This window comes from Schistocerca nitens, chromosome 2 (assembly GCF_023898315.1).
Source record: "Schistocerca nitens isolate TAMUIC-IGC-003100 chromosome 2, iqSchNite1.1, whole genome shotgun sequence".
Taxonomy (NCBI): domain Eukaryota; kingdom Metazoa; phylum Arthropoda; class Insecta; order Orthoptera; family Acrididae; genus Schistocerca; species Schistocerca nitens.
The window spans coordinates 465,991,161-466,011,226 of NC_064615.1; the positions used below are offsets into that span (position 1 = coordinate 465,991,161).

The following is a 20,066-nucleotide window of genomic DNA, read 5'->3' on the forward strand; positions in this document are numbered from 1 at the left end:
TGCTGAAGATTAGATGGGTAGATCGCATAACTAATGAGGAGGTATTGAATAGAATTGGGGAGAAGAGAAGTTTGTGGCACAACTTGACTAGAAGAAGGGATCGGTTGGTAGGACATTTTCTGAGGCATCAAGGGCTCACCAATTTAGTATTGGAGGGCAGGGTGGAGGGTAAAAATCGTAGGGGGAGACCAAGAGATGAATACACTAAGCAGATTCAGAAGGATGTAGGTTGCAGTAGGTACTGGGAGATGAAGAAGCTTGCACAGGATAGAGTAGCATGGAGAGCTGCATCAAACCAGTCTCGGGACTGAAGACAACAACAACAACAACAACATGTGGATATTGTGTACTGCTGTGCATTGTATTTAAGTGGGACGAGTCTATGTGGAACACCAGAAGTGTTGAAACTACTGTCTTAACTTTCCTCTCTCTCTCTCTCTCTCTCTCTCTCTCTCTCTCTCTCTCTCTTTTTAAAAAATCCAGCCCTGAAACTTTTTGGGCTGACAGGGTACTGGAAATTATGACTCACATGAGAGATTGTGCAGCAAATAAAAAATTCTCTATTACATGGAAATATGGAAAATTGGACACCAGACCCTCAGACACTCAAAGTTAAAATACAATTTCTGGGTTTATACAGACAAAAAGACTCCGTGGAATGAACACTGGCAACAAATATGTCCTTCTATGACTGTCACTAGGAACTGAGTTTCTATGCACCCGTTATTATGATGAGGGCAGGGTGTAAAGGAAATCCTTTTAAGACCAGCCAAAGACCTGTTAACAGAAACAGTGGTAATCATTGTGTGACACTTACAATACAGGAAGTTTCAAGAAGTTGAGATCCATTTTGAATTGTCCTGGTAACTGTGAAAGACATCTGGAATATAATCCTGGAATTCACAGAAAAGGAAAAATGTGTACCATAGTAGCTGTGCTACCATCGGGTGTTGACAAGAACGTTAAACTGCTGGAACCAGTACGTCCGACCCGATGAACTGCAAGTGTACAATATTTGAAACATTTCATGGAAAACTATAACCATCTCCAGAAAACAGTGACTGAAGTATTGAATGCATAGAGCTCAATTAGAGATGAAAGACGATCACTCCTGCACAGTTAGGTGATGTGGATCATAAATTCTGAGACTTGGTGATATTAAAGTCATTATTGAAGTTTTTGGATTATGCAAAGATCTGGCCAGATCTGCACAGAATCGAGATCTTAATGCAGCTGGACAGATGATGTTTTTAAAAGCAGCTCTTGCAAATCTTAGGACTTCAGAAGCATTTGATAAGCTTTTAGAGAAAACCACAGATTATTTTAAGAACCTAAATCTGAAAGATCCAGATTTCTCTCACCCAAGAAAAAATCAATAACATTGAAGCACACAGAAACGTCTTCTCTTCCTGTGGAATTATTTCATGAACAGAGATTTAAGAAATTTGTTTTTGAAGTTCTTGATCTATTTTTGAATGAAATTGATCAAAGATTCTATGAAGAGGATCTAAAGAGACTAACTAGTTTTGAAGAGAGATTTGTTACATTCCTCCAAACAAATCCTCCATCTGCACAATATTTGGAAGAGAGACACAGGGCACATTATAACTTGTACAACCTTCATGCACAGCTTGAAATGCTATGAACCTGGAAGATAATTGTACAATCACGAAATGTATCCACTATTTGAGACGACATACTGCTGAATGTGGTAGGTTTATAAAGAATGGTTTTAGAAAATCATTCGCCTGATTATTCTGATTATGATCTATCATTAGCATCCTCTGAGAGGTCATTCGCTGTCTTGTGATGACTTAAAACTTGCCTCAGATTTTTAACTATGACAGAGTCAAGACTCACCCAAATACTCCTACATGTTCATCAAGAGAAGCCTATGAAAATCAGTTCTGTGGATGCCAGGAAAGAATTTTGTCACCCAGATGATGGGAAGGAAAACTTAGGTCCAGAAAAAGTAAAATCTTTGGAGTCCAAAAAGAAACTAAAAAGAAGCCCTCCCATTTTTCAAAGAAATAACATTTTTCTTTTTTTCCATTAAGATGCAATGCACAGTGTCTCTTTATAATAATAATAATGTTATTGTTATTACTTCTTTACTGTGGTCTGCACTCAGTCTGCACTGGTCATAGGTGGCCACAGAGAAAGGTGTAAGTAATGTATTCCCAGCTATGTGATGCCTTTTGCAAAGTCGAAGGAATAAAATGGTTACTAAGAAGCAGGACCTGTAAAATAGAACAAATATTTATAACATTTAATATTGATGAATTATTTTTGTCCATAGAACGACATAGCAGTATCTGCTTATCATCATCTTACACTATAAAGATACATATTTCGTCCATGGTTTTGTTGAAAGATGTATGAATCACATTAGGTGATATCAGTGAATGGCTTTGCTTTGCCTCCCTCCTAAAACGTAGTTTGCTTTCCACTAGTATTTTGTGTATGGTATAGTGTTGTTTTGCAAGAAAGTAAACACAGTTCTGATAAACAAAAGTAACCTGTTCTTGTTTGCAAAGGAGGATGTGGATTGAGAGAGGAAAGGTAAATCAAAATTAATCAACGAATGAAGTGTTGATATCTCTATTTAATATCTGGACACATTTTTTATCTCAGAATGTGGCAGCAGTATATACATGCGCTGCATGGAATCAAAATGTTAAAATGTCAAAGAAATGTAGTCGAAATTGCAAGAGTAAGTTCAGGCAGATATGAAAGGAACGTATAGTATCCAGTAAAAGAATCTCTTCATGCTGCCATAATGGATACTGGAAAGCATTTACCGTCTTTACCTCCTAATCACTGAACTTACCTACTGATCAAAATCTTCAGCGTGACATACGTTGTGTCACAAGGACTGTGGGGAAACACTTCTCAGTCTGTGTGGAACATTTTATGCTTAATTGCACACAATATTATCATACATTGTTAATAATTCCTTAAAGAATGGAAAATCCAGGATGGAATATAACAGTATTTTGAAAGTTAAGTTGCTACTCACCATATAGCGGAGATGCTGAGTCACAGATGGGCACAACAGAAAGACTGTCACAAATAAGCTTTCAGCCAGCAAAGCCTTTGCCAGAAACACACACACGCCCCCCCCCCCCCCCCCCGCCTCCTCCCCCCCCCACACACACACGTAAAAGCAACTCGCACACATAATACTACAGTCTCTGGCAACTGAAACCACACTCCGAGCAACAGCACTGATGCATGATGGGAATGGCGACTGGCTGACACTAAGGAGGAGGTTGAGGCAGGGAGGGGAAGGGATAATAGGATAGGGCCGGGGACAGTGAAGTGCTGCTGGGGAGTGTGCAGGGACGAAATGGAGAAAGGGTCTATGTGCAGTTGGGAGGTTAGATGGAGGGCAGGGAAGGAGGTGGAGGGGGTAGCAGAAAAGGAGATAAATAAAAACACTGGGTGCAATGGTGGAATGAGGCCTCTGTTGTGCTGGAATGGGAACAGAAAGGGGGCTGGATTGGTGAGGGCAATGACTAACGAAGGTTGAGAATAGGAGTTTCACAGGAACATAGGATATATTGCAGGGAAAGTTCCCACCTGCGCAATTCAGAAAAGCTGCTGTTGGCGGGAAGGATCGATACGGTGCAGGCTGTGAAGCTGCCATTCAAATGAAGGATGTCGTGTTGGCCAGTATGCTCTGCAACAGGGTGGTCCACTTGTTCTTTGCCACAGTTTGTCGGTGACCATTCATGCGGGCAGACAGCTTGTTGGTTGTCATGCCCACATAGAATGCAGTACACTGGTTGCAGCTTAGCTTGTAATTCAGATGACTGGTTTCACAGGTAGCCCTGCCTTTGATGGGACTGGTGGTGATTGTGACCGGACTGTGTACGTAGTGATGGGAGGATGTATGGGACAGGTCTTGCATCTGGGTCTGTTACAGGGAGGTAGGGGGTTTGGAGCAGGGGTGGTGTAGGGATGGACAAGTGTATTGTGTAGGTTCAGTGGACGGAGGAGTACCAATATGGGAGGGCCGGGGAGGATAGTGGATAGGACATTTCTCATTTCAGGCACAGCAATAGGTAGTCAAAATCCTGGCAGAGAATGTAATTCAGTTGCTTTAGTCCTGGGTGGTAATAAGTTGCAAGGGGAATGTTCCTCTGTGACCTCACAATGAGACGGAAACTGGTGGGAGACTGGAAAGTGAAGGCATGGGAGATACATTTTTGTACAAGGTTGGGAGGATAATTATGGTCTGTGAAGGCTTCAGTTAGACGGTCGGAATATTTTGAGAGGGGCTGCTCATCAGTGTAGATGCAGCAACAACGGTTGGCTAGGCTGTACGGAAGGGACTTCTTGGTATGAAACAGGTGGTAGCTGTCGAACTGGAGGTATTGCTGGTGGTTAGTAGGTTTGATGTGACAGAGGTACTGATGTAACAATCTTTGAGGTGAAGGCCAACATCACTACACAACCCCTGTTCCCAGCTCTCTACCTCTTGTCTCATATCCCTGTAGTAGACCTAGATACAAGACCTGTCCAATACATCCTCCCATCACAACCTACTCCAGTGCAGTCACAAACATCACCTGTGAAACCAGTCATGTGATCTACAAGCTAAGCTGTACCCAGTTACCCACTGTACTGCTTTCTATGTGAGCACAGCAACTAACAAGCTGTCCGTCTGTATGCATGAATGGCACTGACAAACTGTGGCCAAGACACAAGTGGACCACCCTGTTGCAGAGCATGCTGCCCAACACAACATCCTTCATTTCAGTGACTGCTTCACAGCCTGTGCCATATGGATGCTTCTCACCAACACCAGCTTCTCTGAATTGAGCAGGTGGGAACTTACCCTGCAATATATCCTACGTTCCTGTAAAACTCCTGTCCTCAACCTTGGTTAGTCATTGGCCTTAATACTCCAGCCCCCTTCCTGTTCCCATTCCAGCACTACACAGGCCTCATTCCACCATTGCACCCAGTGTTTCTATTTCTCTCTTTTTCCGCTGCACCCTTTGCCTCTTTCTAACCTCCCGACTGCGCTTAGTACCCTGCCATCTCTCCACGTTGTCCCTGTGCGCTCCCCAGCAGCACTTCACTGTCCCCGGCCCTACCCTACTATCCCTCCCCCTGCCCCAGCCTCCTCATTAGCCCCACCCAGTCGCCACTCCCATCATGCACTGCTACTGCTGCTGCTGCTGCTGCTGCTCACGGTGTGGCTTCAGTTGCCAGAAACTGCAGTTGTATGTGCGAATTTGTGTGTGTGTGTGTGTGTGTGTGTGTGTGTGTGTGTGTGTGTGTGTGTCTGTCCTTCATCTATTTTTGACGAAGGCCTTGCTGGCTGAAAGCTTAGTCTTTTTGTTGTGCCCATCTTTGACTCACCATCTCCGTTATATGGTGAGTAGCAACTTTCCTTTCATAATATTGTTAATTTCTTAGAGGTTTAGAACTGGATTTGTCATGGTGGAAGTTAATTGACTAACCATACATATTGCAACATGGGTTTTCTAAAGCACTTATGGAATGAGAGTTTTCAACTTTGTGTTTTATGCATAGGTTTATGTATACAATTTATCTGTTGACAGTATATATTTAGACTTATTTTGTTTGTATTGTATTGTCTGGTGGATTGCATGCATCTCTTTAAAGTGTTTTTTTGTGTAAACAATAAGTGTTGTACTTTTGTAACAGGGTACTCCAATGAAAAGCATTGAGGATGATCCGAGTATCACACCAGGGTCCGTTGTGCGCTCTCCACTATCATTACCGGTAATAAAAGATGAAATTTTCACTGGAGGCAGCAAAACCTCTCCTTCTGTCAGTTCATCAATGGATACACCTGTACCACCTCTTAGCCTTTCCTCATCTACGTGGACTTTTAATCCTGCTCCACCAACAAGGTACGGCATTTATTTTGATCCTTAATTTTTTCTTTTTAAAAAAGTCATAGTTTTGAAATACTACAAATGCAGTTTTCTTATGATGGTATTGTGTACTATGAGAAGCCACGTAAGAAAATAATATTTAGAGTAATCTTTGTAGCAGGTAACTTGTCCTAATGAATTCTTTGTTTCAAAGTCTGTTGTGGATGAAGAGTTTCTCCTCAAATGATATTTACTGCCTTCTCTGGAGAAACAGCTTGCATATTGCAACCTTGTGAAGATACTTTGTTGCTGAACAAGAAGTGAATTAATAAAATGGATAAAAATTTAAGTACAAGAAAATGTACTGAGCAGATATGTAGCAAGTCAGTATACTGGGTGATCAAAAAGTCAGTATAAATTTGAAAACTTAATAAACCATGGAATAATGTAGATAGAGAGGTAAAAATTGACACACATGCTTGGAATGACTTGGGGTTTTATTAGAACCAAAAAGAAATACAAAGTCCACACAATGTCCGTCAGACGCATGATAGATCTCTTGCACGCGTCGTTTGCTGATGATCGTGTGCTCAGACGCCACTATCGTCATGCTTGGCCTCCCAGTCCGTGCGATTATTGGCTTTGGGGTTACCTGAAGTCGCTAGTGTATCGTGATTGACCGCCATCTCTAGGGATGCTGAAAGACAACATCTGACGCCAATGCCTCAGCATAACGCCGGACATGCTTAACAGTGCTGTTCACGACATTATTCCTCAACTACAGCTACTGTTCAGGAATGATGGTGGAAGTATTGAGCATTTCCTGTGAAGAACATCATCTTTGCTTTGTCTTACTTTGTTGTGCTAATTATTGCTATTCTGATCAGATGAAGCGCCATCTGTCGGACATTTTTTGAACTTTTGTATTTTTTTGGTTCTAATAAAACCCCATGTCATTCCAACCATGTGTGTCAATTTGTACCTCTCTATCTACATTATTCTGTGATTTATTCAGTTTTCAAATTTATACTGACTTTTTGATCACCCGGTACTTTGAAACGAAGTGCGAAAGTTGCTTTTCATCCTTAATGGGTGACCGCAGGAGTGTAGTTTGGGTGTCCGTGTAGTCGTGTCCGTCCGTCTAGGTGTGTGTGTGTGTGTGTGTGTGTGTGTGTGTGTGTGTGTGTGTGTGTGTGTGTGTGTGTGTGTGTCCCATATTTTACTTATACTGATAGTTCGTTAGTTCTTAGATTGATTCACTTGTTTTTTTGGCTTCTTTCTTTTGGCGAATGCAGCATCAGTGTTTCCTACAGTCATTTCTTGTTAGGTTTATCTGCAGTCTCTCTCATCGATTTTTATTTTTGATTCCATTACATTTCTCATTGAACATAATTATTTATAATAAGTGATCTGCGTAGTCTATGATTCACTCTAATTGCTTGATGAAATTAAAACTTTTTATGGCTGGTAGCCTACCCTGTACAAATCAGCTATTGTAGCATAACATTCAACATTATGTTCAGCATAATAAGTTGACCCTTGGCCATGAGGTTTCATTTTGCCACTCTGCCTTCACTAGGTGTCAAGAATATAAACTTTTATTATGGATGTGTCTCATTAAATAATATTTCATTGTATACGCATTATTTCATATTATTTGTGTATTCTTGACCTATTGATATTTGTCTGGGATTCGTTTTCTCTAACTGAAGTTCTCTCTCTGTGGTAATTGCTACCCCAAATTTGGCAACAGAAAGTTACTGTTTCAATAAATCGCTGTGCAGTGTGCTTGTTGTACATGAGTGATATCCCGGGACACTCGTAAATGGCCCATGAAGTCACCTTCTGATGGAGGCATTAACACATTCTTTGTATTAAGATGAATATTATTATGCCTACATTACTCTGAATATTAAGCCTTAGTGTGGACATGCAGTCTGCAGTTGCAAGTTTTGGTGTGTGGTTTTCTTACCACAATGTGACTCTCTCTCACACACATCTTCGAGTTGTTGGGGTGCTCAGTGATGTTCATAGTGTAAATAGTTCCAATATTTCAGCCTCTCCTTTCTTCCATTACTAACACCATCCAAAATATGTCTGTGCATAGACTTTACTTCTTATTATAAAAATACATCTTTCGTCGTACAGTTTGGCAGTAGTACTTAGTGTATTCACTGTTTCAAAACATTCCCATACTTTCTGTTAACAAAGCTGTATGTTAACAAAGAAAAATACAGAAATCAGTTCCCAGTCATTGCATTTGTTTACAGTATAAACCTCATTAGCGCGAACTCGTTCAAGACGAACTTCCTGTTAACATGAAAGAAATATTGGCCCTGGCAGGAATACATTAGTTCTTATGGGGAATTTTATTGGTCTACACGAATTTCGGTTAAAGCAAATTATGAACTTTTTTTCAGCCTCTAGCGTATTTAAATTTCGTTGTAATGCAAACTTCTGATCTTCAGTATTTTTAATTATTAATTTTTTTCCGAAATGAATACAAGAAATGTAATTACAAAGCTAACTTCCTACAGTTGACTTGTTTCTAAAGTATTGTAGGTCAGCAGCTGTGATTATAACCACAAGAATCAGCTTGTGAGGTACATTTAAATAAATTCATTAATGCATTTAGAAATGTGTTTGATGCCAGGTGTCCTTTTAGTCATAGCCAAATTGTTAGACAGCACAAAAAACATGTCAAAGAGGAAACAGACGGCTCTAAATGTACAGGTAAATCATAAGATTCTATATGAAGTGGACTGTTGTCAAAAGATGAGAGAGAGAGAGAGAGAGAGAGAGAGGGAGAGAGAGAGAGAGAGAGAGAGAAGAAAACCAATTGCAGAGCAGTTTGGAATTCACAAATCCAATTTATCTACAATAATTAAGAATCGAGGAAAAACATTAATGCTGCCTCATCAGGCTCCGGGAACAAATATAAATGACTTTGTAGCACTAAGAATGAAGACATCAAAATGTTACTACTATAATGGTTCAGTCGTGTGTATATCTAACATACCTTTAAGTAGCCCTATGATTCTGTCAGAAGCAAATTACATTGCCAGAAATATAGGGATCAGAAACTTCAGTTCTGCTGGTTGGATATATCAGTTCCAAAAAGAGACATTTGATGTTGTCTGTTCAAATTTCTAGTGAAGCAAATAAAGTTGAGGAAGGAAGTGCAAACAAGCTGGTTGCTTGAATTAGACCGAGTGAGGGAAAAGTATGTGTTCAGCGAGGACGAAAATGAACTCTTCTACAAACTTTTTCCAGATTGCAGCCAGGGAGTAAAACGTGATAAATGTCCCGGTGGAGCAGACAGAAAATAACTTGTAATGGTTGCCCTTGTTTGTAATATGGATGGCAGTAAAAAGTTTTGTCTCTGGGTTTTCGGTAAGTCCAAGAAACTGTGTTATAAAAACATGTATATATGATCACTTGGCTTTGCATCTACTCTCACCTTAAGAAAGCTCAGATCGACGGCACATCATTTCGTAAGTGGCTTCTCCATTTCAACAGTTTCATGGTTGCTCAAAACAGATATCTTCTTCTTACATGGACAGATGTACTGCCCACAACGTACAGGATCTGAACCTAACCAACATAAAGGTTCAGTTTTTTTCCCAGCAACTGTGACAAGCCGCCTTCAGCTCTTGAATCAAGGCATCACTTCTCCCAAGAAGAGCACTTATCACAAGCAAAATGTAAAAGCTGCCACCCATGCTGCTGAAAATAGTACTTCAACCACAAATTGGAATCTGCTTGATGCAATAAAAGCCATCACAGCAGCCTGGAACCCCAAGTCGCTGCATCATGTGCAGAAGTGCTTTAACAGAGCATGAACATATGACAGCACTTACAAGTTGGACGATGCCATTTCAAGTAGTGAATGGATAGTTTTGTGAGATGTTGCCAACTAAGGGATTAGTTTTGAGGAACTCATTAGTGCGGACAATGGTGTTGCCATATATGCTTCTGTGGAATCTGATGCGCCAAAATCTGTGACCAATGTGCAAGAAGGGACATCAGAAGAAGATGATGAGGAGGAGAATACAGATACCATTCCACCTACCAGTCAGGAGATGCTTACAGCCTTGGCCAGTTTAGGATGATTAGCTTCAACATCTGACATCACTACTGGACTTACAGATATTATAGTTACAATTGGTTGTGAAATTACAAGATATATTGTGGGGAAGGTGAAACAAAGATTGCGCTGTGTTGGCAGAACACTTAGAAGATGCGACAAACCCACTAAAGAGACAGCCTACACTACGGTTGTCCATCCTCTTCTGGAGTATTGCTGTGTGGTGTGGGATCCTTGCCAGGTGGGATTGACAGGGTACATCGAGAGGGTGCAAAGAAGGGCAGCTTGTTTCGTGTTATTGCGCAATAGGGGTGAGAGCATCACTGATATGATACTCGAGCTGGGGTGACAGTCACTGAAACAAAGGCGGTTTTCTTTGTGGCGAGATCTATTTATGAAATTACAATTACCAACTTTCTCTCCTGAATGCGAAAATATTTTGTTGACACCCACCTACGTAGGGAGAAATAATCATCATAATAAAATAACAGAAATCATAGCTCGAATGGAAAGATTTAGGTGTTCCTGATTCCCACGCAGCATTCGAGAGTGGAATGGTAGAGCAATAGTATGAAAATGGTTCGATAAACCCTCTGCCAGGCACTTAAGTGTGAATTGCAGAGTAACTATGTAGACGTAGATGAGTTATTTTCGTTCCCATGAATATGAGTGAACCATTCTTGAATTTCTTCCAAGAAATTAGTTTAGTTTGTCAGTACTTGTACTTTTAGAGTCACTTATACTGTTATAAGTCTGCAGCAATATAAAGTGACTGAGACTGTAGTGTATTACGCATAACTGCACTACTGTTCATATATGCATATTAAAATCTGTGTTTTTCACTTAACACAATTTTTTAAAAAATGAACTCTTCATTTTTCTTTGGATTTGTGTTAACAAAGATTATGTATATATTTAATTTTCACTTGATAACAAAATGCAGCTATGCAGACACATTGTGTGTGACTAGTTGTAGTGTCTTCTTATTTGTTTGGATGATAAACATAACCCATGTCATTTAAATAGAAAAATGGAGTCACGTTCCACAAAAGCCCGACTGTCAAAGCACTCTACCAAAGCTTAGAAAATGAAATCGGTTGAATAAAATTAGTGTGCTAACTAGTAATCTAGTAAAAGCAAATCTGCAACTAAAACACAGCTTCAAATTATAAACCCTAAAATTTAATTTACTTATCACAATCATTGTTTTATTTCATAACCACTTTCACTTCATTACTGACATCTTGTTACAGTTCCGTGGGAAAATTGGGAGGTGGTGGTGGAGCAGGTGCTGGAAGTGGCAGCAAGGGTGGTTGGGGTGAACCACCTCCTTCTGGGGGCGTCGTTACTGGTGAGTTGTGGGGAGCCCCTTCTGGCGGAATGGCAGCAGCCAGCAAAGCACGAGGACCACCACCTGGCCTGGCAGGTACTGGTGCAGGCGTTGCTGTAGGAAAGAGCAATGGCTGGGGAGGCCTCAGTGGTTCTGTTGCCACAAATGCTGCTGGCACTGGTGGCACAGGACGCTCTTCTTGGGGCATTCAGACTCCTGCATGGGGCTCCACATGGTTGCTGCTCAGGAATCTCACACCACAGGTATAAAAAGTGCCTGTTTTGACACAGTATGGATATTCAGAAATTGATACTATTTGATAAATATTTTAATTTAATTATTTGGATTGCATAAAGTGTTTCAGAGGGTCTACAGTTACTTGTTGAAGGAATTAAAAAGTAATATAAGAAATCAATGTGGAGCCATGCTGCAGTACACACACACATACAGAGAAAGAGAGAGAGGAGGGGGGGGGGGGGGTGTTTATGATATGTGGCTTGATTGCAAAATAACGTGTATACTAGTGATGGAGAAACTGTGTGTGTGTGTGTGTGTGTGTGTGTGTGTAATTCATTTAAGGATGAACTGTTTGTAATTTCACTCGTTTAAATAATAACCATTGTCACATAGTGATTGTTACACTTTGCATTCGGCACCAGTTGACTAAATTTTGTAAAAAGGGTAAGCTCTTTTTGATTAATTCAGTTTTGATTTTTTAGAAAATTATGTGAAAACAGTGGTAAGAGATGGAGAAATCAGCACAAAACAATTTTATGCACTGCTGAAGTTTTGCAATTGAAAGCAATAACTCAGCTACACATTTTGATCCTCCACTTAAAATTATTACATCCGCCAGATTGCTGTTCACTTTCCCATGAAATCTGTTCCAAATTGTTATAAATGTTCTTACTTATGGGGTACTATACATTGTGTCCATAACATTGGAAGAATAGGACCTTTCACCAGGTCACCAACATGTTTGCCAACAGTGGTCATCCCGAATAGTTCAGAACTAAGATTTGCCACTGAACGCAATGCAATGCCATTTGTCAACAGTCCGTGCTTCCCTGTCACAGCTTCACTCAAAATGCAACCATTTGTGTTTTGGTGTTAACAAAGCCTATACATGGGACAGTAATTCCCTAGTCAGGCTGCTACTAGTCTTTGACCAACGGTGTGGGATGACACAGAATGTGCAGGGAATCCAGCACTTGTAATTGTATGTCAAAATGTTGATCATAAGACTGCTTACCTTCTCTCCTCCACTACACCCCCCCCCCCCCCCACTCTGTTTCTTTCACAGTGATCACTCAACATCTGATGCTGTTCACAACTCTTATTTATATTACTTAAAACACCTGCCCAGTACCCGGTACAAGTTGCAGCGCAGGAATTCCAAGTGCTGTCATAATCTACTCATTAAGAAGTATAATATTATGTAAAAAGTTTAACACAGTAACACAAGTATTTACAGTTAGAAACTCCAGCTAAAGATACCTGTCATATGTGCGTGATGTGTTCTTACGTGTGCGTGTGTATCCTCTTTGATGAAGGCTTTGGCCAAAAGCTAAATGTGTAACAAATTTTTTGTCATGCCTGTCTGGAAATCAGTGTGTTGTCTTTACATTGAGTAGCAATCTATCCTTATAATATTTGGATTCAAAGTGATTGTAATTTTTCTCATAATACATCAGGACGTTCTAGTCACTTTCAACATTTTTTGCCTTAGAATCATGTTTAGGAAGAATGTACTTGAAGTGAACTGAATGGCGCTTTTTCTAAGAAAACAAGAAATGTAAACATGGATGACTAGTAGAATACTATACACAATTAAGAAAGAAGTATTCTTACTGCTGATGGGAGAAATAATTCGTGACAAACTGAAATGAAATATCTGCTTTAGTGTTCATATACTGATATTAATCACGAACAGTTTTGAAGAAGATTTTTAAACTTTTAGAACATAAGTCTTTCATGGTTTTGCAGAAACAAGCATAAATTCTAGACCAAAATATGTACACTTCGTTATAAATTCTTAGGAATGACACAGTCTTTCTAGTTTGCCTCAGTTGGAGATCTTGTTTTGAAAGATTTTGAAGTGGTTTTCAAAAGTCTCCTGATTTTGAAAAATAGTAAAGATCTGATGTAACATAGGGATGCTGTGTGCTTGATTCTAGCTAATGTAGTGAAACGGGCAAAGAAATTAGTAAACCGAAAGCTTTGCTACTTCTGGTGCTATGGAAATCTATTCAGGGTGAACATTAATAAAACGAGTAAACTACAGGGACAGATTCCTGACTGGAAACTGAGGAAAAAAGGTCCTCTGAACATGGGTCCAGAAATGCATTGTTACCATGGTAGATGGAGCTGATGAAGGAAAGTTCCTCTGACCATGTGCATATGTTCCCTATGTGTTGCAGGCTGTGTGATTGACGCAGTGTACTGTAAGTGGCAGAATGATCCGGTAATCGTGTCGGAAGAAGCCGAGTTGGTGTTTGTGTTCGGCCAAGCAGTTGGAAATGGTCAAGAGACAGGATGACTATACCAAAACAAGTATCTTCACAGACACCCACATTACACAATATTTCAACTCCCTGCATATTCGTCTATCTGAAACAATCCATGTTCACACAAACACCCAAAAAGGGCTGTTGCGTGATGTGGTCGGTTTCTGTGAGAGTACGTGTTTTCGTATAACTGTGCTGCCTCTTGACCATTTCCATCTGCTTGGCTGTACACAACAAGCCGTAATGGTGTTTATCAACATGTATACCTGACCATTCTGCTGCTAACATTATGCTGTGCCAATCTCGCAGTCTGCAACATGCAAGGAACATATGCCATATGGTCAGAGGCATTTTCATTGTCAGCACCACCTACTGCAACAACAATGCATTTCTAGACACATGTTCACAAGACCTTTTTCTCCCATCAGTCAGGAATCTGTCCCTGCAATTTGTCTGTCTTATTAATGTTACCCTGTGTATATCCTCTTGCTGTCTACTTATATGCAGGGTAGGGCAAGGTGGAGCCATTGGGTTCTCATATAGATTGTAGTTCAACATTTGAAAATCATGTTAATGCTTAACCAACTGAACAATTTCATAATAATCAAAAAGTTTTCCACACATACATTTTTGAAGAGGCATAAATAAATGAAAGTCGGAGGATGGTGAACTCTTCAAATAAAATTTACATTCCAGCCATCGTACTTCAAATCCTTCAGTTCTACTGTTGTCATGGCATCTCTGTAGGAAGCTTCTTTGTGCTGACTTCCACCAGCTATCATTGTTTTGAAAGGTAATCAGTAAGTATAATTTCTTATGCATCCCAGAAACCATTGGCAGTAGTCTTTCCTGCAAATGAAATTAATTTCGCCTGTTTTTGTAAATGGGTACTGTCTTCCATCTACTGCTTGGCTTGCAGTTGTAATTATGGTGTAAAGTAGTGGGCCCACATCTGATTCACAGTAAGAAATCAGCCCACAAAATCAGTTACAGACCACAGATCAGTTTGATGGCTGTACAACATCCACCAATATAACTATAGCATAGTTGATTGATATCAATTTTATCATAGTTCAGTGCAAGAATTTTTCACCTTGTCCTCGTTTATTCAGATTGTCCTTAAATGTTAGCACGTAATATTATAAAGTTGCTTTTTAACATTGCCTCATCAGCTATGGGTCATTCGACGTCAAATTGTGCAGGTTATATCACCCACCAGGTCAGATTTTAATGGAACTTTACACATTTGCTTATACTTATCTTGTGCAAAATCTTTCTGCTCTCATACTAAAACTTTTCTATGTCAAGTTTTCAATGTAGTGGTATTCTGATAAGTGGGCTCCTCAAGAATGTCAGTGCAAAATGGCACTTATCTACATAAATGCCCGTAACTCGAGCGGTTACGAAGCTTTTGATTTGGAATTTAAAGTTAAGCATGCGATTATTTAAGCAGTAAAGTTACAAAGAACAATACAATAAAGTTTAACATGGGTCACTTTCCAGTTTCTGGAAAAAGTGCACACACATTGAAAACTGCTTAGATCACATTTCTCCAACCTGGTGGGAACTTATTATTGGTCTTAAATAATTCCCAATACAGTTCACATTGTAATAAAATAAAATTATCGATGGTTTCCTACCAGTGGACACACAAATAAATCTGAAATCACAATACTTTTTGTGGTGGTGGAAAAAAATAATTCTAAGATAGATCATTCAAACCTGACACCTCCTGCTTCAGATTTTCACGAAACGTTTTCTACTTGGTACTTCCTTCACGGCAATAGTCAATGAAAAATTTCTCCGCATACTTCATGTAGTCTGAGGGCATAAAGTGGAATTTTTTTTTGCAAACATAAATGTTGCAACTGGATTTTATTTGGATTCCACTGCTTCAGACAAAAATAACGATGATGATGATGATGATGATGATGATGATAATAATAATATCCGAAAGTATCTTGTTTTCAACATATCACTGTCATATTTCCCCAGATGTCACAGAAGGGGCGTATCTTTATTGGAAAAAAATTAATAATTGTTCTTGTAACTCGGTACGGGATTTTGTTGAAGTTTCGAGAACATAACTTCACCGAGGAGTCAACAGTATATTGCTCCCTCCTACGTATATCTCGCGAAGAGACCATAAGAATAAAATCATAGAGATTAGAGCCCACACAGAGGCATACCGACAATCTTTCTTTCCACGGACAATACGAGATTGGAATAGAAGGGAGAACCGCTAGAGGTACTCAAAGTACCCTCCGCCACACACCGTCATGTGGTTTGTGGAGTATAGATTTAGATGTAGATGTAGATTTATGGGAATATAGAAAATTAACTTAAACTGCTGTTCTCCAAACGATGATTTTTAAATATGTAAAACACTTTTTGACAGCAGATACAAGATTTATTTTTATTGGAACTCTGATATTTTTTAAAAAAAAGAAGAAAAAAGCAGCAGCACCCTGAGTTTTGATAGATGTTGGATGTTCATTTAATATATATCACATCATTGTTCAGATTATATTCTGTTAACTTCATATATTTTTCATTAAAGTAATACATTCAACTTAATGATGTTGATTTAGGTACACCAACAGCACAGAACATGTTTTCCAAATACACAAAACAAGAGACTTCCTTCTCAGGCCAAAAGAATGACACTGCTAGTCCAGGGGGGGGGGGGGGGGTGGAGAAATAGTAGTTAAACGCTGCCTTCCCTGTCATCACATACAGCTGCTACAAAAGAATTTTGTTGAGAACGAGTGCATGTCCATTGTGGGGCATTTTCGTTGAATGAAAAAATCAAGGAAAGCTTTTCAGAAGAAGTTACTCATCTAATCTCTAAAGAATCACAAGAAAGTGGTTTGTTATGGTGAAAATTCCTCTTACGTGGTATTGTGCGGGTTGTCAAAAATCTCTTCTCGAGGTTTTTGCGTAGGAAATCTACATTGACTTTCTTTAAGAAGGGAAAAAAATTATGTCAATATTAGCATAGCAGAAATCGTAAACACCAGATGCAGTTGTTTGTGCATCATCCACTAGTTGAAGGGTAACTCTTCTCAGTATATGTTTTATAGTTCCTCCCAGACTGTCACACACAGATTTACAGTGGCTAGTAGCAAAAAAGAAATGCTCAGCCTCAGTAGAAAAATAGTTTTGGTGCTCCTACAAATTTTTAAAGCTTTTTCTATGTTAATGTTTGGAATCTTTCTGAATGCTGACTGTGTCTTATGCTTCTGGTAACATTTGAGTATATTCATCATTGTGGTAGAAATCGGTGATAATCTTGAACACTTAATCAGCAAGAACTTTTCTCCGTCTCGGTTTGATAAAATACCCATTTCTTTTTTTCATTTTCCTCGCTTGTCGAACCACATTCTCACTAACATTGAATTCTGATATGTTTTCTTTTGACCAGGAGGGTGGAGCTAGAGTTAAACTTTGAATTTTTTCAGGTACTGTTACACTAGCCACTTCTTCTTTCGATAACAATATCGTGGCATCAAAATCTTTGGCTTTCTTAACAATTTCATCATCAGATTTTTCTTCTCTATGGTCAGTGTGTTCAATACGGCAGTGTAATGCGCGGAACACTTTTCTTTCCAAAACGTGCTCCACTTACTACTTTCTTTTTGCCTTATGGAGTGAAGTTTTAAGGGAGAGCACCCTAAATCATGTAAAGTTTTATTTGCATCCTCAATTCTTTGACTTTTTAGTACTGATTCGTGAAATGTCACCTTCAGATCATTTGCACGACTTTAATTTCTACTTTTTTTGTTCACAAATCTTACAAATGTTGTGCACAGTGTTCGGCCTATCTTTACATATGTTCTTTTAGCACTTAATGTTTTTAGACAAAAACAAGCAAACTGACCTAAAAAGATTTTTTTAAACTGTTTGTGTTTTTGTGAAAGGATCACAATAAGTTCCTTGATGACTTTCAGAAACTTTTAAGTAATAATATCTGTGATGTCCACATATAGTAGCACTTTCTTGATCTTGTGGAAAGCTTATACTGGATCACAGCAATATCAAATCTTGTTAATCTTCACTCAGCTCTTCTATTTTTTGTAGTTTTTACTGAGGTATAGGTTGTCAAATTATGTGGTGTTTTTTAGTAATTTTTCAACAGTGCAATAATTCACATTTTCCATTGGAATTAACTGAGCACCAATTCACGTAAAACATACTTTATACAAATGGAATGATACGGCTGCACCACAAACAGATATGACCTGTCTCACAGAAAGACAGAGAGCAACTGAGGCCAGATAGATTAATTGTTGCATGCCAGTTATTCTCAACCATGAATTTCAGCAATTGTTGCATTGTTTTGATGCCTGTAAAGGTTTCAAACAAGCTACTGGTATCTAACAACACTAGTTTATCACTGTGAGCAAGTGATTGGCTAAACACACAAATCATGTATATTATTGTCTTTAAAAAATTACTGAATTAGTCAAATGAAAGGAAATAAATTTTCACACTTAAAATTAAGTTGCCTGCCTAGATTGAGTTAAATGTGCTAATTTGATACCCTTGCATCTGAGGCAGAAGACAGTGAGTAGATGAAGTTATTTAAAATGACCCTTTTCCATCACAGCAATAAGTATTTTGATTTCATATGTCTGTGTCAATTAGCAGAAGACCAATTAAAATCTTTATTTTATTAGAAAGCTTACAATCTAGGGGTTATTTAAGACCAAAATTAGGTTCCCAGCAAGTTAAAGAAGGTCATTATAAGCATTTTTCCACATCCTCGCAATTTTTCTGTAACCAGAAATTGACACATTAATTTTTGTTGATTTTCTTTTTTATCTTTACTGCTTCAATAACTGGATATATGTTAACTATATGCCTTACTTAACTTCTGAAAAAAATTCCAAGTCAAAAGCTCCATGAACACCTGAGTTATGGGCATTTATAAGTACCATTTTGAACTGACATTCTTGCAGAGCCCAGTTATCAGAATATCACTACATTTAAAATTTGATATAAAATAAAGTTGTAGTCCGAGACCAAAAAGATTTTGCATAAGTTCTTACATTATAAGTTTAAGAAAATGTGCAAAGTTTTGTGGAAATCTGAAATAGAGGGTCACAAATCTTTGAATTGTTGCGCACTTTGGCGTGGAATGGCCCCTGCTGCTTTTCTAATATCTTGAAAGTTTGTTAAGTACACTGCATTTCCTGCCAGAGTATGCACATTGTGAATTTTTAATTTAGTATCATCATACAAATAAATAATAACAGTAGTAGTAGTAGTAATAATCCTTGTTTGCCCAAAATAACTTTACAGTCTTGGACATGATCATTCTTTGTACATTTAAAACAAAAGTAATCATCCCATAAATATAATTAATATATACAAGTAGCACATTCAGCACTATTACATAAATATTTACCACCAATAATATATTACTCAGCAAACCAAACTTGTAACCTGACCGTGGTGGCAGCACTGTCGTATTTGCGCCCAAGAAGCGTGGGAGGTTAGCTGCAACAGCATACACTCCAGTACTCTTATGTGTAGTGTGCTGTAGTTCCCTATATACGCCTGCACACCACTGAACGATGAGCCTGTTTAGAACAAGAACAGAAGCAGAACGTACAGTATTTCTCACATCAGCTGCTAACTACACTTCATTGGCAGTATCCATAAAACTACCATCCCCACTGATGTCACTATTTTCTACTGGATTGGCTGTTCATCATTTGCTGTTTTGTTCAAATTATTATATTTTCAATTTCATCATCTGTCACTGATACCTCTCACATTCTTGGCCTGATACACAGCCTTAAAAGTCTTATAATGCCAAAACACTAAAAACTAATATCACAATCACACACACTGTCTGACTGCATGGTACAGTGGTCAGCATTTTTAGCTACTAATGCCAAGGTTCTTTGTTCAGACCCAGGCAACTACTTCAAATTTATTTGTTTTTGGTGGGAAAGGATGGAAGGAAATCTAGACAGCCCTGTGAGGGCAATAGAAAAGATATTTCCATATAAAAACAGCAAAATTGATGTACAGGCTTTATATTGAAAGGCTTGCACTGGACAATATGAAGCATGACGTGTATTTATTAGCAGCAAAATTGACTCTGAAACCAAACAACTAATATCTGGTGTTTCTTTATCACCCACCAGCCAGTCTTTGTATGTTGCAGATCCACATGCTGCAGAAACTGCTCTCCTCTATGCTTCACAAATTTTCTGCTCCCATCCCATATGGCTTAGCTAGTGTATTTAATTCATCAGAGCAGCAATAAAATGTCC

General features: G+C 38.8%; 1 protein-coding gene across 2 annotated transcripts in view; it reads left to right on the top strand.

Moving 5' to 3' along the window:
* LOC126236371 (protein Gawky) overlaps window positions 1-20,066 on the top strand; it is a 274,769-nt gene that overhangs the window by 233,595 nt on the left and 21,108 nt on the right. For both annotated transcript variants that reach the window (XM_049945615.1, XM_049945616.1), the window contains 2 exons: window positions 5,683-5,891; window positions 11,196-11,535. In XM_049945615.1, coding sequence (XP_049801572.1) covers window positions 5,683-5,891; window positions 11,196-11,535 — 549 coding nt within the window. The remainder of the gene's footprint in view (window positions 1-5,682; window positions 5,892-11,195; window positions 11,536-20,066) is intronic.